Here is a 27,188-nt window from a genome sequence, read left to right on the forward strand (position 1 = left end):
GATGATTGGTGCTGGGACAAGTAGTCAATAAATGGATTAGTCAATCAACAGAAAATTAATTGTTTCATTGAGCGAAAACGCAAAACATATGCGTGTTCCGGCTTTCTTAAATATGAAAATTTGTGGCTTTTCTCTGTTTTATGTCTTTGTAAATTAAATACCGTTTGAGTTTGGACTGTTGATCAGACAAAACAAGCAATTTGAAGATTTCCCCCTGGATTTTGGGAACTTCTGGCTTTCAGTATTTATTGACATTTTAAAGATGAATCACAAACAAGTCACAGATGAACTGATAATGAAGATCATTTTTTGCAGCCGTAATGATAAAACAATTGACAAGCGGCACTAAGAGTGGTTGATAGGCATGTACCGTTTAAAAGTCAACTACACCTCTTGCTTAGCAACCAAAATTTATTCATACAGTCTTTTTTTATCAGCTGTGAGACAGCGGCGATGGCGTGCTCAAGAAGAAAACCCATAAAACATACACAGTATAATGAGAGGTTCTCCAAAAATGTTTGTACAATAAAATCAAAAGGTCAAAGCCAATATGGGCAAGTTGTCCTCTTATAAGTTCATTAGCAGTGCCGGGCGTCTCTCAGCAAATCCGCTTCATCAACTCCCCATCTGTGTGTTTCTGTCTCTTATCTCTCTCTGTTTTTGTTCATTCCTGTTAAATCTCATGCTTCTTACACACTAACTGCATCAGTTGGTGTGTGAGAAGGAACTTACATACATATCAGTCAGATCGAATGCTGCCCCTGTTGCGTTGTCGCTGCTGAAGTGCGTTTCAGGTCAAGCATCCATTCCATCCATCGCGTGTCAAACTCTGTGGATATACAGGAAATGTTGGAGTATCTGCAGGGACTCGGAACAGTTTTGTAGACTAATTGTGACTGCATATATGTAGCGGATGTATAAATTAGCATCAGACAGTCCCAAACCAAAAACGCCCCTTTGCTTAGCTTCTCCTACTCAAGACCCCCCATGGGGTAGTACAGTAAAACATGGTTGAAACCAGCCTTAATTTAATTCCACAGTGGTGGTGGAGTGTTAAGTGCTAAATATTTTTGCCAAGTGGATTTCTTTGAAAGGACAGTTAGCCTTCCAGCAGTGAAATAATTGGGCTATCATTATATTACTGCGGTTTTTCACAACCATCACAGGCTGGTGCAATTCTGTAAGGACTTTGCCGATTGCCACTGTGTTTTAAAACGCTTCCTCCGTGAAAGCCCCCTTTAATGTCTATTACCAGTTGGCCACTCATTCGCTCTCTCTAACTCTATTTCTCTCTCATCCCTCCCTCTGTGTGTCTGTCTCTTTTTTTCCTGCGCTTATGTGCCAGTGCACAGCAAGTTCACGCAACTGCTTTCATGCATGGAGATCTGTGAAATAAACACAAACGTTGGCCCGGCTCACGGACACGGCACAGTGTGTGAATAATGATTACATTTTTGGGGGTTACATTGACCAGGCTCCTTTCTGCTCAGTGGTGGGATGTCAACAAGACCATCGCTATGGCAACACAATTGCATTCAGGCGCACATTTTTCAGCTTGAATACTTTTAAACCAAGTGTGTCTCACTCGCTGTATTCATGTGTCTAGAGTACAAAACATGTCAGATATGTGCAGTTATATGTACTGCAAGTGTCAGCACAGCACAGTGTGTAGTCTAATCCTCTGGGATTCAAATTGGCTGCTACGCACACACACACGTCTTCTACTTCCTGAAATGCTTTGAAAAAACTCATCTGATCTGATGTGCAAATACTTAAATTGTGCATTCAGGAGAATATTCTCTAAAAAAAACCCTTTATAAATAAATTGAATCCTCTGTGCTGCCAGGCCTGATATGTGCTCTACTCCCCATGGTATCATTAGCTGAGTAAAATGCAACAGAATTTACATTCCCCAAGGCTCGATTTGACTTACTTAACATCTCTTCTCTCTTTTTTCTTTTCAATTTCAGAGGAAATCAAAGAGGAATCAGAAAAATTAAGGTAAGCAATTGATTAATTAGGTAACACAATAAGGCATTGAGGGTCATTTAATGGGTTTTGTCTCTCTTTCTGCATGCTCAGGCACTGTAAAATTCAGGGCTCAAGTGCAGGCCTCTCTGCTGCTTTCTCCTGTGTTCAGACTAGTAAAGGGGATTAGAACAGTGAGTGTGTGCGCGTGCATGCACAGCCTGTAGTGTGTTTTTGTTTGTGCCTCTCTGCCTGACCTGTTCCCAGCAGCCCCTTGCCTTCTCATTAATGGCTTTCTTCACAAACCCCTGCCTAATGCTAAACTTGTTTATGTGTGTGTACGCGCGTGTGTGTTCACAGTGCTCGTGAATAGGCTGCCAAGTAATGTTGGCATTGGAATGAAATGTAGCACGAGTGCCACCTCTCCTCTACCCCATCCTTTCCTCCTCCTGCCATTCATTTTTACTTCCGTCTTACATTTTTTCCCCCTCACTGTTTCCCCTTTCTGTCGACCTTCGTATTCGCTGCCCATTATTTCTCCCCAGCTTTTCCAATTAAAATTACCAGTTACATCAAAGATAGATAGATGTGGGAGCTATGCACAGCCACACCCAGCTCATACAAACACTGCTGCTTTTGGATTCATCTCAGGTACTTTACAACTGTCACCTATTTTTCATGTTATATAGATGCACTAGTCTAGGTCAGGAATACCAGTATACTTTTTTGTGAGCCTGCAATGCTATCTAAATGGTTTCCCTTTATGCATTTATTCTATAGCATAGTTGCATACAAGGCAAAATGTATATATAGATTTATATAAACTATAGAAATATACATTTTCTGCAAATTCAAATGAGAAACCATTTATACAGTAGATAGAAAGACCCAATGGTTATTAGCACTGGGCAATATTGGCAAGTTTAAAACCCCTACATATTGATAGAGGAATAATATGAGAATCGATATTGGTGCTTTAGGAAAGGCTTTGAAAATTATTTATAATGTGAAGACCAAACCAAGTGAATGATTTCCTAGAGAAAAGGCAATCACTTGTTGAAACTGTAACGCCACCTTAAAGACCTGGACAAGAAAACATTTAAGATCTACTAAACAATATGCACTCAAGGTTCCACTTACTCGCTTGTTCTGGAGCTTTCATCTACACTCACTTGCCACTTCATTAGGTACACCTTGCTAGTTCCGGGTTGGACCCTTCAGAACTGCCTTAATTCTTCATGACACTCTTTTGACAAAGGTGTTGGAAACATTCCTCAGAGACTTTGGTCCATATTGACATGATAGCATCACACAGTTGCTGCAGATTTGTCAGCTGCACATCTATGCAGCGAATCTCCAGGTCCACCAGATCCTAAAGGTGCTCTGTTGGACTGAGATCTGGTGACTGTGGGGACCATTGGAGTGTGGTGAACTCGTTGTCTTGTTCAAGAAACCAGTTTGTACCATGTAATGCGACCTTGAGCTCTGGAAAGGCGCTATATAAATAAAACTTCTTCTTCTTCTTCTTTGAGATGATTTGGTCAGTAACAATACTCCGTTTCCTGTTCTCAGGAATGATGCTCGGTTTGAACTTCAGCAAGTTGTTTTGAGCATGTATTGAGTTGCTGCCATGTGATAGGCTGATTAGCTATTTGTGTTAACAAGCAATTGAACAGGTGTACCTATAAAGTGGCCAGTGAGTGTAGATCATACAGTCAGATCAGGTTTACTCGGTTTACATGGAACTGTTCACGTTCAAACTTTCCCTTATTCTGAACACTTGTAGGACTTCTTGTCAGCTTAAAACCAGTACAGTAAAAGGAATAGAAAATTATTTTCTTGCCAACAGTTAGATGAGAAGACACTCTTGTATCTGTCTGCTAAATATGAGACTACAGACACCTCTAAAGCTCAGTGATGAACAGTTTATATGTCGTTATCTCTATTTAATCCATGCAGTAACCCAATTGTAAGAAGGACATATATCTTGGTGTAGTAACTTCCCGGAGTGTTATCAACACTGTGAGGTTGCCAGGCAACCAGCGGAGACTCCAGGTGGTATTGATCATCTCATCTTACTTTTTGGAGGAAAGCGAATAATTGTATTTCCCAAAATGAACTATTCATTTAACAGTTAGGGTTAGGGTTAGAGAGCAAGTGGACCTTGAGTGGGGACAGGGTTACATTCAGCTATTTCCACGGTCAAGGCCAACCTGTCAAGCTCAACATTTAAGATTCATGTCAATATTACTATAACTAAACACCAGGCAGCATTTAATCTCATATCATGGTATTGATACTGTATTGATTTACAGCCGTACGAATCACTCTTCCCTCCCATGACAAAATAACTACTGCTAGCTTCAAATGAAGCAACCCGTGATAGTGTCAGGAAGTGATTGATGTAGGCCTAAAGCCCAGTTAATGGCCATATTATGTTTTCATAAGCAGGCTAAGTCTGATGTTGGGCTGATTTATAAGGGAGAGAGAGCGGGCCAGCTGACATTAAGCATGGAGTCCAGTAATAAGCCAGAGAAGAAGAGCTCCCTCCAGACATACAGCACAGTAGCTGAGAGCTGAGATGGAGACTGGGTCAAAACATACAGATGAGCCAGTGGAGTGGATGCTCTTTGCTGAATCACAGCTCCACTTTGATCTTGTTGTCCAAAAGGCTTTGAAAATTATGAGAAGGCTCTTAAAATAAATTGCTACATCTATGTATTTATACCGTAGCTTATTCCCTCTCTAATTCCTCTTTAATATTACTAGGTGCCGGTTTCCTCTTTTGTTTTCAGTTACCTCTTGTGTTTTTTTCATCCTCTTCCTTTACTAAGCTCCTCCCTTCTTCTGTTCCTCTCTATGATCTCTTGATCTGCCTCTAATTCCTCTTTAATTCATGCTACTTGATGCCTGCTTCCTCTTTTGTTTTCCAATAGCCCTCGTTATAACATTTTCTCCCCCTTCCCTCCCTCCCACTTCATCCTTCCTCTCTTCTTCTGTTTCTCTCTATGATTGTTCCATGCTATCCTCAGTGAGGTTTTCCTTACTAAGAAGAGCTGAAGTCATCCTTTTTCATTGCCAAGACATAAACAATGCAACCCCTCCCTCTCTATCTGTCTCCCTCGCTCCTATTCCAGCAAGTGCAGTCTGGGTGTGGTGGTTGTTCCTGGGGATGCTGTAGATGCACCGCTACTGAAAGCACTGGTCTATATTTTATGTCTCTGGTCTTTAAAAATTTTTTAACAAAATAGCAAAATTTAGTCAGAGGCCAGGAGATGCTTTGTCAGCACGAACACATGGCAAAGTCTGTGCCTGAATAACAAACCCCTGGGATTAGTGCCCCTCCCTAAGAGAGATCAAGTGAAAAATGATGCAGTCGGGCACTACATTCAGTATAATAAAGATTTTTGTTATTTTGCATTTTCCCAGAGGAACAGGAGGCAGGGCAAGATGTTTTTAGGTTTTGCACATTTAATATCCTGTTACTATGGATGAGAAGAGTTGGTCCTGTACAGTGAAACATGTCGTTTTTTGCACTCACTTTTTCATGCAGTGTTAATCATGCCTGGATGTCAAGGGACTTGATAGTGCGTCAAGTAGATTTCTTTGAACCCTGCTTCTTTTCCAGTGACTCCAGTTGACAGACTGGACCGTGTGATCACTGTGTTTCTCTCTCTCTTTGCGTTTTTGTTTCTTCCTAGTCCACCCAGTGGAGACGGCAAATCAGGTTCCAGCACTTTACCGCCAATCAAATCAAAGACCAACTTCATTGAAGCTGACAAGTACTTCTTGCCGTTTGAGCTGGCATGTCAGTCCAAATGTCCCCGAATCGTCATCACCTCGCTAGACTGTTTACAGGTCAGTGGCAGGATACGTTGGACTGCAGAACCCCAAATGTTTACATGAGTGTTTCTGTATGGCGGTCCACTGTATGGTGGGTTTATTATTTGCAATATCCTTTTTAAGCTCTTATGCCTACCTCAGCCAAGTCATGTTGAGAGACAACTAAAGATTTAATCTCATGACAAAAAAGGCTAGCAGGTCATATTCTCATGTGTCACGAGTTGTCTGTGTTTCCATATGTATCTGCCTTGTAGAAGCTGATAGCATACGGCCACCTGACAGGCAGCGCCCCGGACAGCACAGCTCCGGGCAAGAAGCTCATCGACAGGATCATCGAGACCATCTGCGCTTGTTTCCAAGGGCCGCAGACTGATGAGGGCGTGCAACTACAGATTATTAAGGTGCGCTGCTGTCCTCGCCTTACGAAACATCACAGTTCATCGCACATAGCTTAACCAACCTTCCGTTTACGTTTTAATTTGCCGTCACAAGCACATTACTGTACTCTTTGTATCACTTTGTCATAAAGTCAGTTTTATTGATGTCTAATTAAATTAATTTGCAACACTATAAGTAGCTGATTTTTAGTTATGGCGGACAGTCCTGCTGAACTATTGTTTGAAGACAAACGTGGTATTAGCTTATGAATCAATATGTCATTTGAAAAGACTAATGTAGTTGTTGTGTAATTAATGTTGTACAGAGAGAGGAGCCCTAATTAGGTGATTAAATTGTGAAGTGGAGATTATAGCACTCAGTAGCCATTATGCCACACCAAAGTAAACAGTGTAATTATATTTATAGTATTTGTGACCTTTTTATAAAGTAATTTTGAGTCTCCTAGATTGATTTATTCATTTTTTGGTTGGTTGGTTCGATTGGTCTCTGCTGGAGAATGGCAGTGAGTTGGAAAATGTTGCAGCCAATATAGAAGAGCATTCACAGTTCTTAAAGACTGCCGGAGTGATAGATTTTATTTTAGTGTTGAATGAGCCTCAAACCCCTCACTACCTGTAAAAGCCTTTTATTATCAGAGTGACATGAATTGTAATACTGCTGCAACTTTAACAATATGTGTCTAAGCCAGCATAGTTATTGTTAAAAAAAGTTCCCATTTTGCGTACATAGTCTTTATTTTGTAGCTAAATCTTTATTGTCAGATTTTTGTCCTGTAAGCACTTGGAACGAATGACTGATGATCAGTACTTTTTGTGGTGCCACACTGTGGGGGGGAAAAAAATCCTCAAAGACACTTTTTTTCTTTAAAAATATCTCACTGCTCTATAACTTGATATTGTTCCCCAAATGTAAGATATGTCTGTTTTTTTTCTGACACTGACATGTGAAAAAATATCTAGAGCCTTTATGGATTAAAGCAGTGTAAAAAAAGCCAAGACATATTGACATTTGACAAGTGGTGAGGTTATATGTTCAACATTTTTCCCATGCTCCATTGTACATAATATAATGGATTTTGCTTTTTAAAGGGTACTTTTTGCCCTTATATTGTATATATTTGAATATGAATTTGAGTTTTTGCTAATAACCTGTAGTAACAGCAGAGAAACATAAATCTTTTCACTATCCTAATTGGGTCAGTCAATGACCAATCAGAGGAGTCTTGGCACTGACTTACTGTGTATTTCATTGTACAAGATGCAGTTTTGGTGACCACAATGATCTGTATGATGTTCATTTCAACCTGCCTCTGCCAATTTGACCCCTCCTGTCTTCCCTCTCTTTGCTCTTTCCTCCAGGCTCTGTTGACAGCGGTGACCTCCCAGCACATAGAAATCCATGAGGGCACCGTGCTGCAGGCGGTCCGCACATGTTACAACATCTACCTGGCCAGCAAGAATCTCATCAACCAGACCACAGCCAAGGCCACGCTCACACAGATGCTCAACGTCATCTTCGCACGCATGGAGAACCAAGCAGTATGTCTGACCCTCTGGAAAAATTCACTTACAACACAGAAGGTTGTTGATGTAGAAAGACGCACAAAAATGAGAGAGAGAGAAGGAGAGGGCAACTCCTCCCTTGAGCCGTTCTCTGATTAAATTTGACACTAATCAGACACCAATGGTAGCTGCTTTCAGGATCAAACCAACCAGCAATTTTTAGTCTAAAAAATCTGCATGCTTGCAGTTTAAAAATGCTGCAGCAAATTAGCAATATATAAAACTGTTTTGACATGGAGTTATATCGAATTGTAATATAATGAACGACATTATATTCTGTGGGAAAGCTTTCTGCTTGATGATTTACTCAAACCACCTATTCCTGATTTAATTAAAGTCTACTGTTTGCTTTGTGTCCAGAGGGACATTTTAGGTGTTGCCTTAAAAAAAAAAAAAAGCTTGCTCTAATGTCATCTTTTTCTTTTCGAATGACACTTTTCCCCTCCTCACCTGCCTCCCGCCCCTTCCTTTTGGACACATAGCTTACAAATCACAAGCTATCTTGGTCTCTGGCCTCCAGAAAGCGTGACCGCCAGGTAAAGCGTGCAGGACTGCCGTGACTTGCCTGATCCGAACTCTTAAACTCTTCTTCTGTGTATCTGTGTTTGCGCATTAAGCTTTTTCCTCATCCATTCACACACTCATCCGTTCTCTTCCTTTGCTCCCACACCGCACAGGAGCAGGTATGCTGTATACTTTTTTTTCCCACCATATGCTTGCCGTGGCTTTTGTTGACTTGCCTACAAATCATCTCGCTTTCCTGCTTCAATTTACATTGTGGTTTACATTCACACCTGGGCGTGGCAATTTTTTTTCGCAGGTCAGCTATGCCTGTCTCATTCCTGACAGTTCTTTGTTGTGTTTCTATTCTCCAAAGGCCTAATATAGTTCTTTTAGAACAATGAGCGACTGGTATTGAGTCAGACAAAGATGGAGTAACATAAAGGAGCAGTCAGGGGTAGAGATACAGAGACAAGGCAGACTTTGAGGCAGAGGCCTATTGTTGTGTTGGAACTGCCTGCATAGTGTTGTGTTGCTGTGCAGGGAGTTCCACTTTCTGTTTGTGTGTAGATGTATCCTCCTGACTGCAGCTCAGCATGGTATGATCACACACACGTGCACACCGTTTGTGTCGCTCACTCTCACACAGACTCAGCCTTCAGCATCCGACTGAGGTGGCATTTAAATAATGAGCTTAGTTTGTTTGCGCTGCCTCGCCTGTCCCCTCCAGCCGAGGCGCGTCGTCTGGCCTTGTTACTGTTGCTCATATTCAATACTAATTGTTTAGTTCAGAATGCTGTGTCATTGAATCGAGTTGCTCACATTTAAATGTGACAGTAGCATCAAGATCATTTAATAAGAGTCGAACAGCTTATGGAAGTGTGGTTTTTAAACCAAGACATTATGGGTTTAATAAGAGGAGTTTGTGCATGAAGTAGATGTAGTGAGATTTTTTTGGTTTTCCTTGTGAGGTAAACTATGAAGAGCAGATTGTATAATTAATGTATAAATATTAATTGAAAAGCAAGTCTGCTGTAGACAGAAGGATCACCATCTATGTTTATATTTCCATCTGTAACACATTGTAACACTCTCTCTTTAGTTACTGTGCTTTTTTTCCCTTGAGTCACTCAAGTCCATAATATTTTTTTTTTTTAACATTAACGCCCAACAAATGCACTTGCATTGAAAACACACCTTGGGCTGTTGTTAATTTAGCTTGGCTGAGAGAACGTCCACTGCTTGTAATTGTTTGCTCTCTCTCTTCCCTTTTATTTATTTTTTTACTTGTTTTGGTGTGCAGAAATGTGTAACTGTGCGTATAAGTACTTTTTCAGCAGTAGAGATTTTTACTCATCTCAAAATCCAAAACTTTGCCCTCTACCATGAAACAATCTATTATCTGAAATAACTCAATATTCACTAACATCACATCTTCTTTAGGCCCTAGCCGTGTGCAAATGTCTTGTGACCCACTTTTTGCTCTTGACCTCCCGAGCTAAAGCATAGCAACACTTTCCAGTTCTCCATATCAGGAGCAGTAGTAACACATGTCAGCCATGACGCATCAGCCAGGACACGGCTGCATGAGCCATTTTCCATCAGAATTACCTTCTGCCACCAGCAGACTAAAATAGACCCAGTTCACATGAGCCAGCATGAATCAATTCCACAAAGTTTGTTACATTGCTGTTTTAGAAGTATGTCTTACTTACTCCGTCAGCGTGTATTCATACTTTTTCATAAGAACACATATTTCACGTATGATGACACACTCTAGATTAAAATATATTGTATATAAAAATCAAAAAAACTTTGTCTTTTGCTCATCTGAAAGTGTTGTGGCTCTGCTTTGGGTTCAGGGAATCTTGACAGGTTGTTCAAACTTGTAATTGCTGTTATAAGTTTGTTTGCATAGTCTTAACCTGTCTTTTTCTGTGTGTATGTGTGTGTTGCAAATGCCTGTTCTTTTGAATCCTGAATGTACTGTCTGTATGTGCGTTTTGTTTTTATTTGTGTGTGCGCGTGTGCGTGTCCCACCCCCTCACAGCTGCAGGAAGCAAAGCAGCTGGAGCGAGAGCGTAACCGGCAGCATTCCCCGGTTACCCAGCACACTGAGCCTGACTCCCCCCAGCTCCAGACTCACACCCACCTGCCGGCCAAGGGTCCGAACCAGGAGGCCAACGGGCCCGTCAGCCCTCCGACTCCCAGCATCACCATCCCATCCACCCCGTCCACCCCCTCAACACCTGCCCTGGAGGGCAGCAGCAGGTCTGTGTCTGGGGAGCAGGAGGAGCAGAGGGAGCAAGGGGAGCAGGGGCCGGTCTATGAGAGCCCAGATCCAGAAAATGGCTCTGATTTCTGCGTGGCTGAAAATGAACAGACTGAGGCAGATCAAGCTACTGCAGCAGCGCAGAGTATGTTTTTTAAATTCAAGTATTTTATTGTCCTGTGTTTTTATTATTGATTATTTTAATTATTTCTACCAACAGACAAAGACAAAAATACTAACCTTCTAATACTGTCACATTTTCAAAATATCTCTCTGATAATGACCCCATCGGTTTGCAGTTTTGAGTTGACCCTCCACATGTTACAGTATCTTCTGTTCCAATAGCCTTTTTTAACAAGTAAAATATTTATTATTATTATTATATCTTTTATATCATTGGATATTATTGTTATATCCAGTGCTATTAAGACGTTTAACTAATTAGGGCTCCATACACACTTGATAAACAGCCACAGAAATGTTTAAGATCGCATATTTGAAACATTTCATATCCCGTATGTGCTTTCTGCGCTGGCATGTTTGCTGAAGAAAACATCTAGAGTTAGTCAACACCCTGAATATGCACAATAAAAGCCTCCCGCTCGACATTTTGTGCAATTTCATTCAAAGAAAAGAAAGCCACCAGAACCAGTGTTTACTGTTCACGCATTTGATACCACATTCAGCCCTACAATGGCTCATTCACTGAGAGCCGCTGTAGAATATAAAAATAGTCTGTCAATCACACTGAAATGTGTGTGTTTTCTTAAACTGTGTGTGTTCAGATACAGCAGCCCAGCAGCATCCAGAGGCATGTGAGGAGGAGGACGAGGAGACCCCAAACTATGAGGAGAAAGCCCAGGAGATAGTCCAGAGTATTCTGCAGGAGGTGGTCAATACTGTTGCAGGAGGTGAGATGTCTGTATGCATTAAAGACAGTGGCTAATTCTGCTCTTAAAACCATAGTTATCTTAATTTATAGGCATATTTGTAATACTTATGTTCCAGGTGTCATTCAACTAATTTGCAGCTCAATGAACAACAAGTTCAAGTACTTCAGCCTCAAACACTCCTCTGCTCTGTGTCCAGGGCAGCTCCTATGAGCCCTTTTCGGTTTGCTCACCCTTTGCTGTCGTTGACATTTCTGTAGAATGCACACTTCCCTGCCGAATACCTTTGCAAAATTTAGTGCGAAACCAAGCCTTATGAATTTAGTGATCTAGCAGAATGCAGCTTAGCCGTGGGATCATCCACACGTATAATTTCTGCTTCCATTATTTGCACTTTCCTTTCTTAAACACATATGAAAAAGGGAGAAAGGCTCACTTTACTGATTATACAAGATGCACCTCAGCAAACAAGTGACAAGCAAACTGTGCTTCCGGGCTGGTGTCTTTTTCTGATAACTAACAAGCACCTCTCTGGGTAAAAAATATGTCTGAAAGGAGATGCAAAATTCTTTAAAACCTGCCCTTTGTTAAGAATTACCAGCCTAAGTTCTGCTGACAACAAGAAGGCATTGCACTCTGTCTTTGTTTTTATTAGTAAAAAAGAAAACGCTTTTTATTTCTCTATGGCTGCAAAAACACACACAAAAAATAGTGCTTTGGCTTCCTTAATATACTTTTACCCCTTGAGCCACAATTTGACCAACAGGCTTTAATGGTCAGGAGGAACACTGAAATGCACTAGTATCCTCTCTTCACCTCTCTTTGTACTTGACCAGAACGTCATGTCAAACTCCAGATTAAGACCTGACAGTTTAATGTTGCGTTGCCTGTCATAAAACATGTAGTCCTGTTGGAAGATGCTTCAAGGTGTGTGAGTATCTTTATATTGAGTGTGTCACCCCTGTCAATCCAGCCCCTCCCTGCTCCGTTATCACCACAGGGCACTGCTTGGACCCCACAAACCTCTGCTCTGACACCAAGGATTCCGGTGGCGAGGGCGAGCTGGCAGAGTCGGAGCCCGCTGAAGCGGTGACAGAGAGGACCCAGAGCTCCATGGAGGACGAGGGCACCCTGGGTAGCGACAGCGAGCACGTCCATGCCAACGGCATCCCCGGCACACCTATTTCTGCCAGCTTCACCCCCTCGCTGCCTGATGACAGACTGTCTGTCTCGTCCAATGACACTCAGGTGATGGAGCGACCTGAGTTGTGGGGTCAAAGCTTGCTAAAGATTAATAGCACTTTGCATGTTTGTTAAAGTTTACGTCGAAGTCGATCTAATGGGGAAAGTAAGAGAAACAGCAAAATCATCTTTTCATTGTGCTTGTGCATAATAAGATTGTTAGCTGGAGTTCAACCCTGTCTTCAAACCTATTCAATTATTTTTTATGACGTAACATTTTTGCCTCGCTGAATAGCTGTGCTGGCTGAGAGTACGAGGAAAATTTTCTATTTAATTTAATCAAAAGATAAAATAATGAAATGGATTGTCAACACTTAGACTGTGAGGACTGTTAATCAATGTTAAACGAATCTAATAGACCTTGAGGTTTATAATCATACACTTTTTATGTTTAGTAGTCTGAAGGATCTGAGATTCAGTGAGTGAAGATGTTGCCAACGGCACACTTATTTGACTGTTTTTGTCGTTCTGTAGGAGTCAGGAGCAGCACCCGGCCAGCCGCCAGGTGCAAAATTTTCCCACATCCTCCAGAAAGATGCATTCCTTGTCTTTCGCTCACTCTGTAAGCTGTCAATGAAGCCGCTGTCAGATGGACCACCTGATCCCAAGTAAGACTTCATTCCATATTAGTGCTCATGAATAGGATCACAGTATTATTTGCTCTGTCAATTTTGTTCAGAATTTCAGCTCATCTGACAGTTCGGTCTTCTAAAATTGCATGCATTGTTTCCAAGTATGTGTCTTCTGCACTATGAAGTGAGAGAAATATACTTTACACAATGGAATAATTATGATAAGAAGGCATTTCATCTCCCACAACATGGATTCACTTCCCACATTTGTACAAAGAATAACTTGTGTGTGAACTCTACATTTGTAATGGTAAGTGAAAGTGTTTTTCTTTTTTGCTATTTACACTGTTAATTGCTAGTGCTGTACTACTAGTACTACTGTACTTTTTTGTTGTCAATTTCTTTGGATATACGCTGAAATGATTAGTTAATTATTTGATTAGTCAATTTACAGAAAATGAATCCGCAACAATTTTGCAAATCGATCAATAATTTAAGTGATTTGACTCATTTAAACATCTGACATTGGGCTCTGGGAAATTTTAATGAATATTTCTGAATATTTTCTAATATTTTAAAGACAATTAATTAGTTGTGGCCCCACCTTTGAGTTATAATATGTGTGCATCCTTTTCTATAAAGGCTGTACTATAACCCTTTTAATAAACTGTTACCACTAAATGTTAACCCTTTCACCATTGCTGCTTTACTTGTCTCACCAACACCTTTACACGTGATAAGCAGGTATAACCCAGTTCATAGTGACGGAAACCTAAACATACACACAATTTGTGTCAATAACTTGTAATCACCATTTAAGATGTGCTCATTCCCAAACTTGTTTGAGAATTTGTTCTCTGTCATTTAGATATTTTCGAGCTTTTGTTCCTTTAACACGTCTGTAGTTGAAGGCCATATTCTGCTCTGAAAAGCTAGCTGTATGTGAAACGACTAATGACTTTTGAGAGTAGTAATATATTCTACAGTTAGTGAAGCCCCTGTGAAAGCTGCCCCTGTATTTCTGCTGTAATTATTCTGTGTGAGTGTATTGAGAATAGACGTGAATCATAGTTTATAATGAGGATTGCTCCAGTGATAATGGTAGTGTTTTGATTCACTGAATCACTTCTTGGTTTCATGAGGCGCAGAATCCCCTTTTTAACGGTTTCCTTTTTCAAAGCACCAGAAAGCAGAAAAATAATCTGATGTTACCATCATTCAGTATTGCGCTTGGCTAAAATAGAGGCATCTGATTGGCTTGTCCTGATAGCAATAGTTTTTATGAGACAGAATTTCCTGCGTCTGGTTTCCGTGTATGACTCAATTCACACCGTGTCTGTGGGGTGACTTTGATATTTGTTTGTTTACTATTTTATTTATCTAGTCTTTTCAATTTTTTATGTCAGCTGGCAAAATATAAGCTCAGTCCATTCTTGAATAGCGTTCAGAAATGAATCTGATGACGTTGCAAGAGAGTGGTGTGTGTTTTTGTATCTGATGAAGTCCATGTCAATTACCTCAACACTGATGTTCCATGTCACTGCCAGACAGAAAACTTTTACCCTTCTTACAAGGCTGCTCTGCGTGATGTTTCACCCTCTGCTGCGCATATAACATACAACACTGCACACAGGCTGAAAAGCTGCATTATATATTCTATTCTTACTAGTCCATATGAGAAAAATGGAATTTACTTAACACATATCAATCTCTATACTGCTGCACAAGTGGCTAGTTTTGTTTAATTTGCACAAGTAACAACAAACTCAGTGTTCTCCTTCCTGGGCTGCAAAATTATGGGTAATGTAGTTTTGTATACAACACTTAGGATTAAGATTTATCTGTGCATCCTGTTACCATCACTTAATGTATAAATGACAATAATATACATATGGTATTTTACTTTTAACAGTTTCTCATAAAGTATGTTATATATTACAAATAATTCTTTTTTTTTTCTCTTTCTCTTGTTTTTCTGACTCTATAGACAATTTACCATGAGAATGAATAAGTACTTTACGTAAGTAGCCCATTTGGGGGAGAAAAAAAGTCCATATTTTTGGACACTTGCAGAAGAAGTAGTGACACATTTTTGTTGTGCCACATAAATCCTACTTTGTTTGTTCAACAGAGATGGCAGACATTGCAGAGCAGTAGCCAATCTCAGCATATAAAGTAGCTTAAAGAATGTTTTTTTTGTTTTGTTTTTTTGAGCTCCAGTTTTTCAGTCCTGCTGCTGCAGAAAAACACTTCAGATAAGCTGAGGCTGTACACGCAGAGGGGCTTTGATTTAGTTGCCCTATGATTTCTTTGATGATTTTAACTCTCAGATGGAGAGAGATACAGAATGATGTGGTCTCAGTGTGCATTACACTGCTGCTTCTTTGAGGTGTAACTTTCCTTGAAGGACAGATAATTTGCCCATAAGTACTTTTTGTAAAACTTCTTCCTTTTTATCACTGAATGTATCATATCTCTGAAATGTTAATACTCATCAGATTGGACAATGTGTTCCCAGAGTCTTGAGCAGATGGCTGCAATGAATCCCTCAAGTTTTTTATGCAGGAGCCAGCTTCTTTCCCAGAGCGTTAGTGTACAGTATAGGAGCTAAAGATACAGATATGGACCTGCACTAACTCTCTCTTACTGGATTTTAATTTCATCAATATATTATCATCTCGCTTCCCATTAAAATATTCAGTCTGACTTTATGATTATATTCTGCTAGCATTTTTGGGGAGTAGATGTCAATGTACTGCTGTACAGAACCTTTTCCCCTGATTTTACACAAAATACTTTTTCTGACAAACTTACTTATATGCTGTCTTAACATACATGGAAACGCTGCTTGAACTTCCTCCTCCTCTCTCTTACCCCCTACCTCAGGTCCCACGAGCTGCGATCAAAGGTCTTGTCCCTCCAGCTGCTCCTGTCCATCCTGCAGAATGCCGGGCCGGTCTTCAAGACTAATGAGATGTTCATCAACGCCATCAAGCAGTACCTGTGCGTGGCCCTGTCCAAGAATGGCGTCTCCTCCGTGCCTGAGGTCTTCGAGCTCTCGCTCTCTATTTTCCTCACTCTCCTCTCCCACTTCAAGACGCACCTCAAGATGCAAATCGAGGTAACATATTGAAGATCATTTTCAGGTTTTGGTGTCAGCTGTCATTATTCAGCAGCATGCACTCTGTGTGTTGTTTTCCAGCTCTGTTTTGATTCATAGATGCAGGAAAAACCTGATGAACTACTTGGCTAAGTACAAAAGCCATATTTATATATCCACCCACGCTTCTTGATGTGAAGGAACAGTTTCACACCTTCTTGCAGCATACCGTCTTTCTGAGAAACACGGGAGATTAGAGAGGGTACAAAAATATTAATTGCAACAGGTCACAAATTACAAAAGCAGCACTGTAAAATTCTTCCTTTTAAACATCAGTTTCTACACGTGTACTCATTTCACAGCTATAGGTTTATATTCACTTGCATAATTAAAGGAAATAGACATGGTGGTTCTGTTCTTTTCAGTCTCTTTTCCTGTTGAAGAACACCACATAAAGTACATTTAGATACTGACACTCTTGATTCCATTTCACAGTGCAGCAGGCAGCTGACGCACATGATATAGCATTTGCTGTCTCTGCTGAAGGAAACTCATGTGGGCACCTGGAGAATATTGTGTGTTGTTTTTGGTCATGTCGGCAGTTGGTGGTATTTTTGCCTCTCATCTTCTTTGGCTTGTTGTTCTCTGTCTGCAGGTGTTCTTCAAGGAGATTTTCCTGTACATTCTTGAGACTTCCACAAGCTCCTACGACCACAAGTGGATGGTCATTCAAACGCTCACTAGAATATGCGCAGGTGTGTGTCTGTGTTTCCATTTTGTTGAAGGAAATCTTGTATGTAATTTAATAGGTACTGGTACTTGAATAGTGAGGCAGTAATGGAGGCTTAGGAGAGAAGCCTCTGGTAGATATAAACCAAATGTTTTGCAAAAATACTTTAAGTTACTTTATCATTATAATTAACCTCTTATAAAGGGTACAATTATTTAGGTGCTTGCTTCAGAAAGCAGTGTACACAGTCTCTATTTGTTTCATAGATTCTCACTGATAAACTCCATCTGTGTCCCATCTGTCTCTCTCAGATGCCCAGAGCGTGGTGGACATCTACGTGAACTACGATTGTGACTTGAATGCTGCTAACATATTTGAGCGGTTGGTCAACGACCTCTCGAAAATTGCGCAGGGCCGAGGTGGCCATGAACTTGGCACAACGCCACTACAGGTGATATTTTTTCTTTTCTTTCCCTCCTGAATATTTTGGCATTTGGTATTACTGTTACTGCAGTATTTATTATGTCATTACAGTTATTTAAATGCCATTTAAATTTTTCTGATCTGTTTTTTTCCCACTTCACCTTCTAGGAGTTGACCCTGAGAAAGAAGGGCCTTGAATGTCTAGTGTCCATCCTGAAATGTATGGTTGAATGGAGTAAAGACCAATATGTCAACCCCAACTCCCAGACCAGCCTCGGTAAGACACTGATGCACTGAACAAGTCGGTCTGGCAGCTGTCAAAACGTGAACTGAGAATGACACGAAATGACCTTAATGCTCATTCTAATTCTATTCTATAGTCTTTAGACACATCACTAGCATAATTAGTTTGTGCAACTCTGAATCCCATCATTATTATTGAAGGATGAATTAAAAGTTATTCTTGAGAAGGATTTAAAAAGGGCTTGATTAGATTGCATACAGTGATACACATCACCATATTCAAAATTAGATCACAACAAGATCAGAAGTGGTTTGAATTTATGTTCACAACTTAAGTACAGATGGTACAGGCTCGAATTGTTTGTGTGCCTACAATATTACGCTTTGTTGGCTTGTCCTGTAAAAATCCAGATTGTTCTTTTTCCTCAACAGTCTGTGGAGAATTGAACTTGTGTTGTGGAACGTGTGTGTCAAGAGATGAGACTGCCAAGGTTATAACCAGTGTTTTCCCATGATCAGCCCGTTTTCTTTTGCAGCAGCAGCAGTTCATCATTGAGGTTAACTGGGGTTAGTGTTAAAGCTCGCATCCATCAGTTCGGCTGCAGTCAGTTGTAGGATTGACAGTTGGCATTCATCACAGTAGCTGCCGCTCTGAGAATAAAAGCGGGCGTTCGTCAGCTCAGCTCCAGCCAGAGGAGGCCCACAGGACCAGCACAGGCAGGTTAACCCAGGAGGTTTAGTCTAAAACGGAGCGATACCTGAAGCAGAACCCATCTAGAACATACAGAGCATATCCTGTGTGTGTGAGACTGGCCCCGGGGTTTTCTGCACACCAACGGATTTCTGTTGTTTTCCAAAGGAGGAGCTCGAACTCAGGAGCAAGTGCAACTTTGTGAAAGGGCTCGAAAGATATCCCACAGGCTAGCCTCGGGCTAAGCTGTCAATGCTAACCAGCTGAGGCAGTTGTGTTCTCTCACGGGGATGTAATCTTGCCAAAACTTATGACAACTCATTAGTAGTCTAGCAGGAGCTCATAGGTCAGAATTTGAATTTTGGAAGTTAAATTCCCTCTACGCTGGCTGTAAGGGATTTCAGACGAAGATTATTTTTTTCCTCGTAGAATGGAAGTGCAATATGATTTGTGAATACGAAATGCTGAATTGTGTGTGTGAATTGAGGTACAATATATCACCTTTCACTCTTTGAATTGTCCCTTCTTGTGTCATTTTCTCCCATTTTTGTTTGACTTCAAAGCAAGAGCAGGTAATAGTAGAACAGTACGGAGTGTTTGCTAGATTGTGTTGCTGTGATGGGAATAAATAATTTTAAGCCTGTTGTGTCTGTAGCTTTAGATGATTTTGTACCTGTCTCACATTATATAACTTGTGTTGCTTTTGTAGGGTTTCCTGTTACCCACTTACACCTCATAGATTGTAACAAAAAACATGTATGGATTTAGTTAAACTAATATTAGAAACACTTTTTCTTAACTCGATGTGTAAAAATGCTTATTGTTAATCTTATGAATATGTTATAAAGTATTTCCACAGTACACAACTAAAACTTTCAGCTCATTTTCCCCTTCACCCTCTGTATTCCTCCATTCTCATTACTCTGTATGCATAAGAATAGGAAGCACACTGCCAGCTCACATTACTGTGACACTGTCCTGAATGTTTTAAAGAGTTTCCGATGGGTAATCAGACGCCTGGCCGTAGCACGTGGTTACAGGGGTGGACTCCAGCTGCAGCAGCAGCAGCAGATCCCTGAGCTCGTCGGCAGGCTTAAAAAAAAACAACACCTTTCTTAGCCTTTAAGTTCTGGCTGCTTCCTCTTTGACTGCCTGGAGCTTTTTAGATAACCCAGCTTTTAGAATATCCTCCCCTCCTACCCAGCCTTGCACCTGCTCTGCGTGAATAAGTGTGTTTTCTGGAGTTCGTTAGGCTGTGGTCTCGTGCGCATGTGAATAACACCAGTGTGCATACCCTTCCTGCCAACAATAATCATTAAGAAAGCCTCGGGGTCATCTTGTTCACTGTTTTGCAGTTTCCCCTTTCAATTACTGAGCTCCCTCTCCAGCAACACTAGCTTTAAGTTAGCTCACATTTTAAAGGCTGGCTTTGTGCCAGCACCAGAGTTTCAATTAAAAACTTTCACCTTTGTGATGGTTTCTGGCGGTTGGTTCAGTAACAATACAAATACTCATCCCTTCTGTGTTATCGCATGTTATTTTTTTCTGCTGTTAAGGCCAAGAGAAACCACCAGAACATGAGAGCACAGAGACCAAGGCCCCGGAGACCATAAACCGCTATGGGAGCATTAACTCTTTGGACTCCACGGCCTCGTCTGGCATCGGCAGCTACAGCACCCAGATGTCAGGTACTGACAACCCAGAGCAGTTTGAGGTCCTCAAACAGCAAAAAGAGATCATCGAGCAAGGCATTGACCTGTAAGTTTTTCAACATACACTTAAATTTTACACTTTATTCTGTTGATACTGTAATACTGTATCGGCTACAGTATGTTCTGCGTCTCTGCATTCTACGCAGGTTCAACAAGAAACCAAAGAGAGGAATCCAGTACCTTCAAGAACAAGGCATGCTGGGTACAACCCCAGAGGATCTTGCTCAGTTCTTGCACCAGGAAGAGAGGCTTGATTCGGTAACAAGTCACCCTGTTTTCATTCAATATCTCAGCTGAAGACCCCTTGAAAATCATAGCGTTTTTGTGCTGCTCTCCCAATAAGAGGGACTGCACAACAGAAATCCAAGAGTGGATCAAATGATCTCAATATCCAGTGAAAACAACATGCAAGAAATCACTGTGAGGCAGATTGCGAATGTTTTTGAGGTGTTGTGTCCCAGAAACATGTGTTGTATGTTTCAAACAGAAGACTGGTGTACAAACAAGATGAGCTTCACACAAGCCACAAGGAAGTTTGTGAAGGAGAAAATAAACATTATTTGACCTTTTTATATAGAAATCTCAATGACATAAGACATGGCACACGCAGTTAACTATAAATGAATTAATAAAAAACAGATTTTGAAGAAGAATTTGAAAGAATTGGAGAAAAATAATATGAAGTGTCCTCAATGTGATGATTTGAATTTGAGCTTGACATTGAAATGATTTTATTGTGGCAAACATCGTAATCTGCACTAGCCCTAATGAACAATAGAAAGCTCATTGAACTCCAAAGAAAAGAAAACAAGGGTCTAGCTGCTCAGGAAGCAACAAAATGCTTAACAAAATAGCCAGTCCAGCTCAAGACAAGACAATCAAGAAACACTGCACTTTCTGCCTTTGTGTATCAGCTAGCTACACCACACAGAAGCCACACAGTAATCAAATGCCTGTCCACTGGCATTAAACAGCCACCCAGCCACTCTAACCCAGAGACCTATGAGCAGCGTAAATGTTAACTCTAATGAGGAGCGCACTCTGCCTTGATTGGACAGCGGAGGGTGTCGTGCACAGCGGTGATCAGCATTAAAGGGCGTTCACAACATCTGGTTAGGAAACACCGACCATTGGACGCTGTAGCATCACAGCAACAGCAGCAAACAGAGTGAATAACTTTGAAAGTCTACCATGTATTTATCTAATATACACTGACTGGATAGTCAGGCAGTGGTTTGTATTAGCTTCTAGTGGAAAGTGTGAGTGGTGAAAAGACAAGACAGACAAATAAGTTGCTCCTGTACAATGTTGAAGTCCCTCCCTCTGAGTGTCAATCTCTGAGTCGGTTCAGACCAAATTCGACACATGGCTGTAAGAAACCACATAGCCTTTAGGTTCTTCTAGCAGGATTTTAGACTACCTTCTTCCAATTTACATGTTACAATCCCGTATGTTACTGTAACACTGACCTCTGTCTTTTGCCCTCTTAGACTCAAGTTGGAGAATTCCTTGGGGATAATGACCGTTTCAATAAAGAGGTGATGTACGCCTACGTGGATCAAATGGACTTCCAGGGCAAAGATTTTGTTTCTGCGCTAAGGATGTTCCTGGAGGGCTTTCGGCTCCCTGGAGAGGCCCAGAAGATCGACCGGCTCATGGAAAAGTTTGCAGCAAGATATCTTGAATGCAATCAGGGGTGAGTTTCCATTTCTGTCTGGGAAATCCTGAATTTGATTTTACATGGCCCACATTCAACATGCTGTTACATTAATATGCATTCTGTCTTTCCCTACCCTCCTATTCCCTTCAATTTTAAAGGCAAACCCTCTTTGCTAGTGCAGACACCGCATATGTCCTTGCCTACTCTATCATTATGTTGACAACGGACCTTCACAGTCCACAGGTAAGCAGTCACACCTTAGTGAGGTGGCAACCTTTGGGAATGTGCTTTGACAGTCACTCGCAACATAAATCACATGGACTGCATGAGCAGCTTTTGACCTGTATCCTTGTTGTTGTCTGCAAAGGTGAAGAATAAAATGACAAAAGAGCAATACATCAAGATGAACCGCGGCATCAACGATAGCAAAGACCTACCTGAGGAATATCTCTCAGCCATCTACGATGAGATTGCGGGAAAAAAGATTGCCATGAAGGAGACCAAAGAGCTCACCATGAAATCCAACAAGCACAGTGAGTCTATGGGATGTCTTAAAGATGTAATAAACACTAAGACTAAGATTCCAGTTATCATCCAGAGCCGTTTACCTGAAGTCTTTGTTGCTGTAAACAGCCAATAAAAGTTCAGATAAGGTAATACAGGAACTATTGTGAGCACACAGCAATTAAAAGGAGCAGGGAAGTTACAGTAACCCATTTAGTGGAAGAGTTATATGCACCGCTGGAACTCTTTCTGATGCGTAATGGAAATATACAACAGACAGCGCACTGGCTTGTTCACATTTGCCATTAATTGTTCTCTGAAAAAGTCTATTGTCACATTTTGTCTCTAGATTGTTGAGCTTCCCTTTAACACAGAGATTGTTAAAAGAAAATCTGCAGTGTTTTCCTGGCTGTAAAAAAGCTCTGTGTGTGTGTGTGTGTGTGTGTGTGTGTGTGTGTATGTGCGAGCGACTGTGTATTTCCCTGTTTTTCATGGCCAGTGTTGATTCTCGCTCAGGTGTGGCCAGCGAGAAGCAGAGGCGTCTGCTGTACAACGTGGAGATGGAGCAGATGGCCAAGACGGCCAAAGCTCTGATGGAGGCCGTCAGCCACGTCCAGGCTCCCTTCACCAGCGCCACACATCTGGAGCACGTCAGGCCCATGTTCAAGGTAACAACAAGCAGACACATACTCTATGAGGCAGATACACAATTTCACACACAAATGGCACACCTCATCCCTGTGTTGCTCCTCAGCTGGCATGGACCCCCTTCCTGGCTGCATTCAGCGTAGGCCTTCAGGACTGTGACGACACCGAGGTGGCCTCACTGTGTCTGGAGGGCATCCGTTGTGCAATCAGGATAGCATGCATCTTCTCCATACAGGTACTGCAGTCTGACCTGGATGATTAGTGTCTTACTGTATCTCTTACCTTGCAGTATTTTTGACACACCGCCTTGTCTTTTTGTTTCTGTAACAGTTGGAGAGGGATGCCTATGTGCAGGCTCTGGCAAGGTTCACCCTGCTGACGGCCAGCTCGGGTATCTCCGAAATGAAGCAGAAGAACATTGACACCATCAAGACCCTCATCACTGTGGCCCACACTGACGGCAACTACCTGGGCAACTCCTGGCACGAGGTTTGCTGTTCTCATCTCACTCTAAACTGTCTGTCTCTCACTCGTATTTCCTCACAAAACTCTCACCTCATCTTGTCTTTCTTCCTCATATCGCCCTTTCCTGATTCAAGCAGTAAGCCACAATAGGCCTCAATTTTCTGTTTTTATAACGGCTAAGTCGTTGCTAGGTACAGCATGAAACAAGCAAACACAAAAATTGTACATTTCTAATACATGTATTAAGAACATAATAAACTGAAGTTTTAGTAAATGCATTTTATTTATTTAACATTTGTTGCTCTAAGAACAAGCATTGCTATTTTATTTAACTGTTTAACTGCAGTCATTGGTGTTTGTTGGGATTTTGTGTATTTTACAGCAACCAGCTGGACCTCCCAATACACTTTTTTCCATTCTGGCCCAGGTTTTACTGTCTCCATGTCTGTTACTTTTTGTTTGTTTCTCTAAAAATGCCCTTGTCCTGTCTCTTCTCAGATCATGAAGTGCATAAGTCAGCTGGAGCTGGCTCAGCTGATTGGCACAGGGGTGAAGGCACGCTATATCTCAGGGACGGTGCGGGGCAAAGAGGGCTTCCTTACAACTACGAAGGAGCAGAGCAGTGATGAGTACCTTGGTCTAGGTCAGCACCAATTTAGAAATACATTTTGTGAAGAAAGTCCAATGTCATAGCCGTGTCCTGTTTTTGTTTTCCAGTGGAGTTTTACCTTTTAATAATCGGTCAAAAATCCACTGAATCTGTGACTGTAAAACATGCTCATAAATGACATTTGATTTCGGATTTTGTAATCGTCTGTGCTTTGCTCTGTAGTTGGAGGGACAGTGGACCGTAAGCAGATCGCCAGCATTCAGGAGTCCATCGGCGAGACCAGCTCTCAGAGTGTGGTGGTGGCTGTGGACAGGTACTGGGGGAAAAAATCTGGAAAGCAGACTGAGTGCTCTGGATGAACTCTATGTCTATTTTTTAATATAATTCCATCTCACTGCCCCACACTATGTCATACTGAACAAATTATTATGTTGGTCATAATTTCTAGTCAGAGGAAAACATTTGATTCAAAGTAACACTGCTTAAAAAACACATTGAAAGGCAGTTAAACATAAACCGGTGTAGGCAGTACATTTTGAGTAAACATCATCTTTTTTGTATCCAGTATAGTTCACATCCCCTTATTTTGCGCTTGAATTTTTGTCAGACAATTAAATCTTTGTTGTCTAAAATCTTTCCATGCGATGTGGCTTTTAAATCACAATTGTCGTATGTGTTTCTGCTTTAGGATATTCACCGGTTCCACCAGACTGGATGGTAATGCAATAGGTGAGTCTAGCTGATCTAGCTGTGTACTGTTTTTTTCCCCATCATTGCCCCAAGGACAGGTACGCTCTACTTATTTGTGGTCAGCATGATTCACTTCACCTGTTCAAAGACCCTTTTCTTTGCTCATTGCCAACATCTTCTATCTATTCATCAGTTGATTTTGTACGCTGGCTGTGTGCTGTGTCCATGGATGAGCTGGCCTCGCCCACACACCCACGTATGTTCAGCCTGCAAAAAATAGTTGAGATCTCCTACTACAACATGGGCCGCATCAGGCTGCAGTGGTCCAGGATCTGGGAGGTTATCGGAGACCACTTCAACAAGGTGGGTGAGGATTGTTTACTCCAGGGAGGGAAATCGTGAAACAGAAGCATGTTTCTAAGGCATGGATACAGTGTTATTCTGTTGTATAGAAAGAAACAACAGTGTCAGATATATTTTTTGTTGGGAAAGACGTGTGTGAGCCACAAAGGACTGTTTATGTTCTCTTCCACCTTCTGTTTTACAGAAGGCTGATTTCAGTCACTGATAAAACGCAGATAGTTGCCAAAAAAGCTTTCTGGCAGTTTGGTATTCAAGGACACATCTCTCACTGAGACTCTGCTTCTCACTGAGTAGCTGCAAACTGAGTTTGGCGTGTGTAAAATCAAATCTGCAAAATAGTCATTTATCATGTTGGAAAGTGAATTTTAAGACTCTTCTTTTTTTTTTTCCTGCTGCACCTAGACACTTGTTCAAGACCTTTTGAAGGAACAGTTTGATCTTGGAAAACTGCACTTTGCTTGTTGGATTTAAGAAAATTGGTAGAAATATGAAAAAAGTGTGGTATTACTGACATTTTTAAAAATCTCTGTGCAGGTTGGCTGTAATTCCAATGAAGATGTGGCAATTTTTGCAGTGGACTCTCTCAGGCAACTGTCCATGAAGTTTTTGGAGAAGGGGGAGCTGGCCAACTTCAGATTCCAGAAGGACTTTCTGAGGCCTTTTGAGCACATCATGAAAAAGAACAGGTAAAAAGACAAGTGGTACATTTATCTGCGAGTGAGTGCTTATGTGACTCCCCCCATGTAAATCTGTGTTGCTGGGTGGTGCAAACACAAGGCCTGTACTGTGGCTGTGAGTAGTTACTATTTCTGGGCTGTTTCTCACATGGCTGCAGTCTCTCACTCCCCTCCTCCCCACAACCTTTGTAGCAGCTCTCTGCCTCGTCTGTTATTCATTCTTTTTCTTTCTCTCTTTTTATTTCCGTCTCTACTTTCTCTGTCTTTCTTAAAGCAGTGCGTAAGCTGGTTGTTCTCTCAGAGAAAAGCAGCAAGCCACTGACCCATTTGAGTCTCTTTTGATTACCCTTTCAGTGAATTCATGTAAAAGCCCTTTATTCCTTGGTCTGCCCGAATCAGTGTTGAATGGATTTTGAACAGCTATCAGTTATAAATGATTTTACCGTCGTAATGGTCTGCATGCCGCACGTCAAAAGGCAAGCTGTTTTACTGTAGCACCCCTTTTTCATTCATGTGAAAGCGGAATAGCAGTGTACATATAAATCCACCCACAGATTAAACAGGCTGAGAGCCTCAACAGAGAGGAGATGGCAGGCAGCCATGTAAACCCTGCAGCACAGTGTGTCCATTAGACTCTCTCATGCTGCCCTCCTTTTGTGTTTATGTGTGTGCGTGCATGTTTGTGCAATGATAAGTGGAGGCAGAGTTTTTCTTTCATTCATAACTACTAAGCAATTAGGAATGCTCTTCACTATGGCAACAGTTGCTGTAAAAACATGTCGTGCCGAGACTAGCCGGTACTGGAATAATGATTCTGCCTGAAATGGGACTGAGGATCTTATCAAGAGCTTTTAAAAATAATTGACATCAATAAAGAGATAAATTTCCTTTTTTGTGATTGATTGACTCTTATGACCCCCACCACCACCACCACCCTTCATTGGCTCTTTCTTATGCTTCTTCATCTGCTGCTCTGCCTTTGACTCCTGTCTACTCCTCTTTGTCAACCTTTTTCCTCTTTGTTTTCCTTCTTCCAATTCATTCTGCTCCTCTTCCTCTTACCCCATGTTCCCCGTCCAGGTCTCCCACCATCAGAGACATGGTGGTACGCTGTATAGCCCAGATGGTTAACTCCCAGGCGGCAAACATCCGCTCAGGCTGGAAGAACATCTTCTCCGTCTTCCACCTGGCTGCTTCTGACCAGGACGAGAGCATTGTAGAGCTGGCCTTCCAGACCACCGGCCATATCGTCAGTAAGTCCAGCACACACACAGACACCTAAGAATAACTTAATGACATGACAGCCTCGCTAATTTACTTTGTGAATAGGTTACATTCATCTTGTGGTCATCAGATTTTGATCTCGCTCTTTCTTATTTCCCTTCATCCGTATTTATCTCCCTCCACCTTACCCCTCTGTTAT

General features: G+C 41.4%; 1 protein-coding gene across 6 annotated transcripts in view; it reads left to right on the plus strand.

Annotated features, from left to right (window-relative positions):
• arfgef1 (ADP-ribosylation factor guanine nucleotide-exchange factor 1 (brefeldin A-inhibited)) overlaps positions 1 to 27,188 on the plus strand; it is a 52,355-nt gene that overhangs the window by 17,518 nt on the left and 7,649 nt on the right. The window contains exons 2-29 of one of the 6 annotated variants that reach the window (XM_038727676.1): positions 1,971 to 2,001; positions 5,670 to 5,826; positions 6,066 to 6,212; positions 7,569 to 7,748; positions 8,255 to 8,308; positions 10,324 to 10,690; positions 11,331 to 11,456; positions 12,409 to 12,683; positions 13,152 to 13,285; positions 15,237 to 15,269; positions 16,136 to 16,370; positions 17,005 to 17,104; positions 17,391 to 17,530; positions 17,671 to 17,779; positions 19,993 to 20,194; positions 20,295 to 20,406; positions 21,639 to 21,844; positions 21,967 to 22,051; positions 22,176 to 22,341; positions 22,829 to 22,980; positions 23,067 to 23,195; positions 23,291 to 23,449; positions 23,924 to 24,068; positions 24,258 to 24,348; positions 24,724 to 24,764; positions 24,919 to 25,088; positions 25,623 to 25,774; positions 26,846 to 27,018. In XM_038727676.1, the coding sequence (XP_038583604.1) occupies positions 1,971 to 2,001; positions 5,670 to 5,826; positions 6,066 to 6,212; positions 7,569 to 7,748; positions 8,255 to 8,308; positions 10,324 to 10,690; positions 11,331 to 11,456; positions 12,409 to 12,683; positions 13,152 to 13,285; positions 15,237 to 15,269; positions 16,136 to 16,370; positions 17,005 to 17,104; positions 17,391 to 17,530; positions 17,671 to 17,779; positions 19,993 to 20,194; positions 20,295 to 20,406; positions 21,639 to 21,844; positions 21,967 to 22,051; positions 22,176 to 22,341; positions 22,829 to 22,980; positions 23,067 to 23,195; positions 23,291 to 23,449; positions 23,924 to 24,068; positions 24,258 to 24,348; positions 24,724 to 24,764; positions 24,919 to 25,088; positions 25,623 to 25,774; positions 26,846 to 27,018 (4,071 nt within the window). The remainder of the gene's footprint in view (positions 1 to 1,970; positions 2,002 to 5,669; positions 5,827 to 6,065; positions 6,213 to 7,568; positions 7,749 to 8,254; positions 8,309 to 10,323; positions 10,691 to 11,330; positions 11,457 to 12,408; positions 12,684 to 13,151; positions 13,286 to 15,236; positions 15,270 to 16,135; positions 16,371 to 17,004; positions 17,105 to 17,390; positions 17,531 to 17,670; positions 17,780 to 19,992; positions 20,195 to 20,294; positions 20,407 to 21,638; positions 21,845 to 21,966; positions 22,052 to 22,175; positions 22,342 to 22,828; positions 22,981 to 23,066; positions 23,196 to 23,290; positions 23,450 to 23,923; positions 24,069 to 24,257; positions 24,349 to 24,723; positions 24,765 to 24,918; positions 25,089 to 25,622; positions 25,775 to 26,845; positions 27,019 to 27,188) is intronic. The other 5 variants (XM_038727685.1, XM_038727699.1, XM_038727692.1 and 2 more) reach the window with 5 other exon arrangements.

This window comes from Micropterus salmoides, unplaced genomic scaffold, assembly GCF_014851395.1.
Source record: "Micropterus salmoides isolate LMB-PRFRI ecotype aquatic unplaced genomic scaffold, ASM1485139v1 Ms_hic_scaffold_1, whole genome shotgun sequence".
In the NCBI taxonomy this organism is placed as follows: Eukaryota; Metazoa; Chordata; class Actinopteri; order Centrarchiformes; family Centrarchidae; genus Micropterus; species Micropterus salmoides.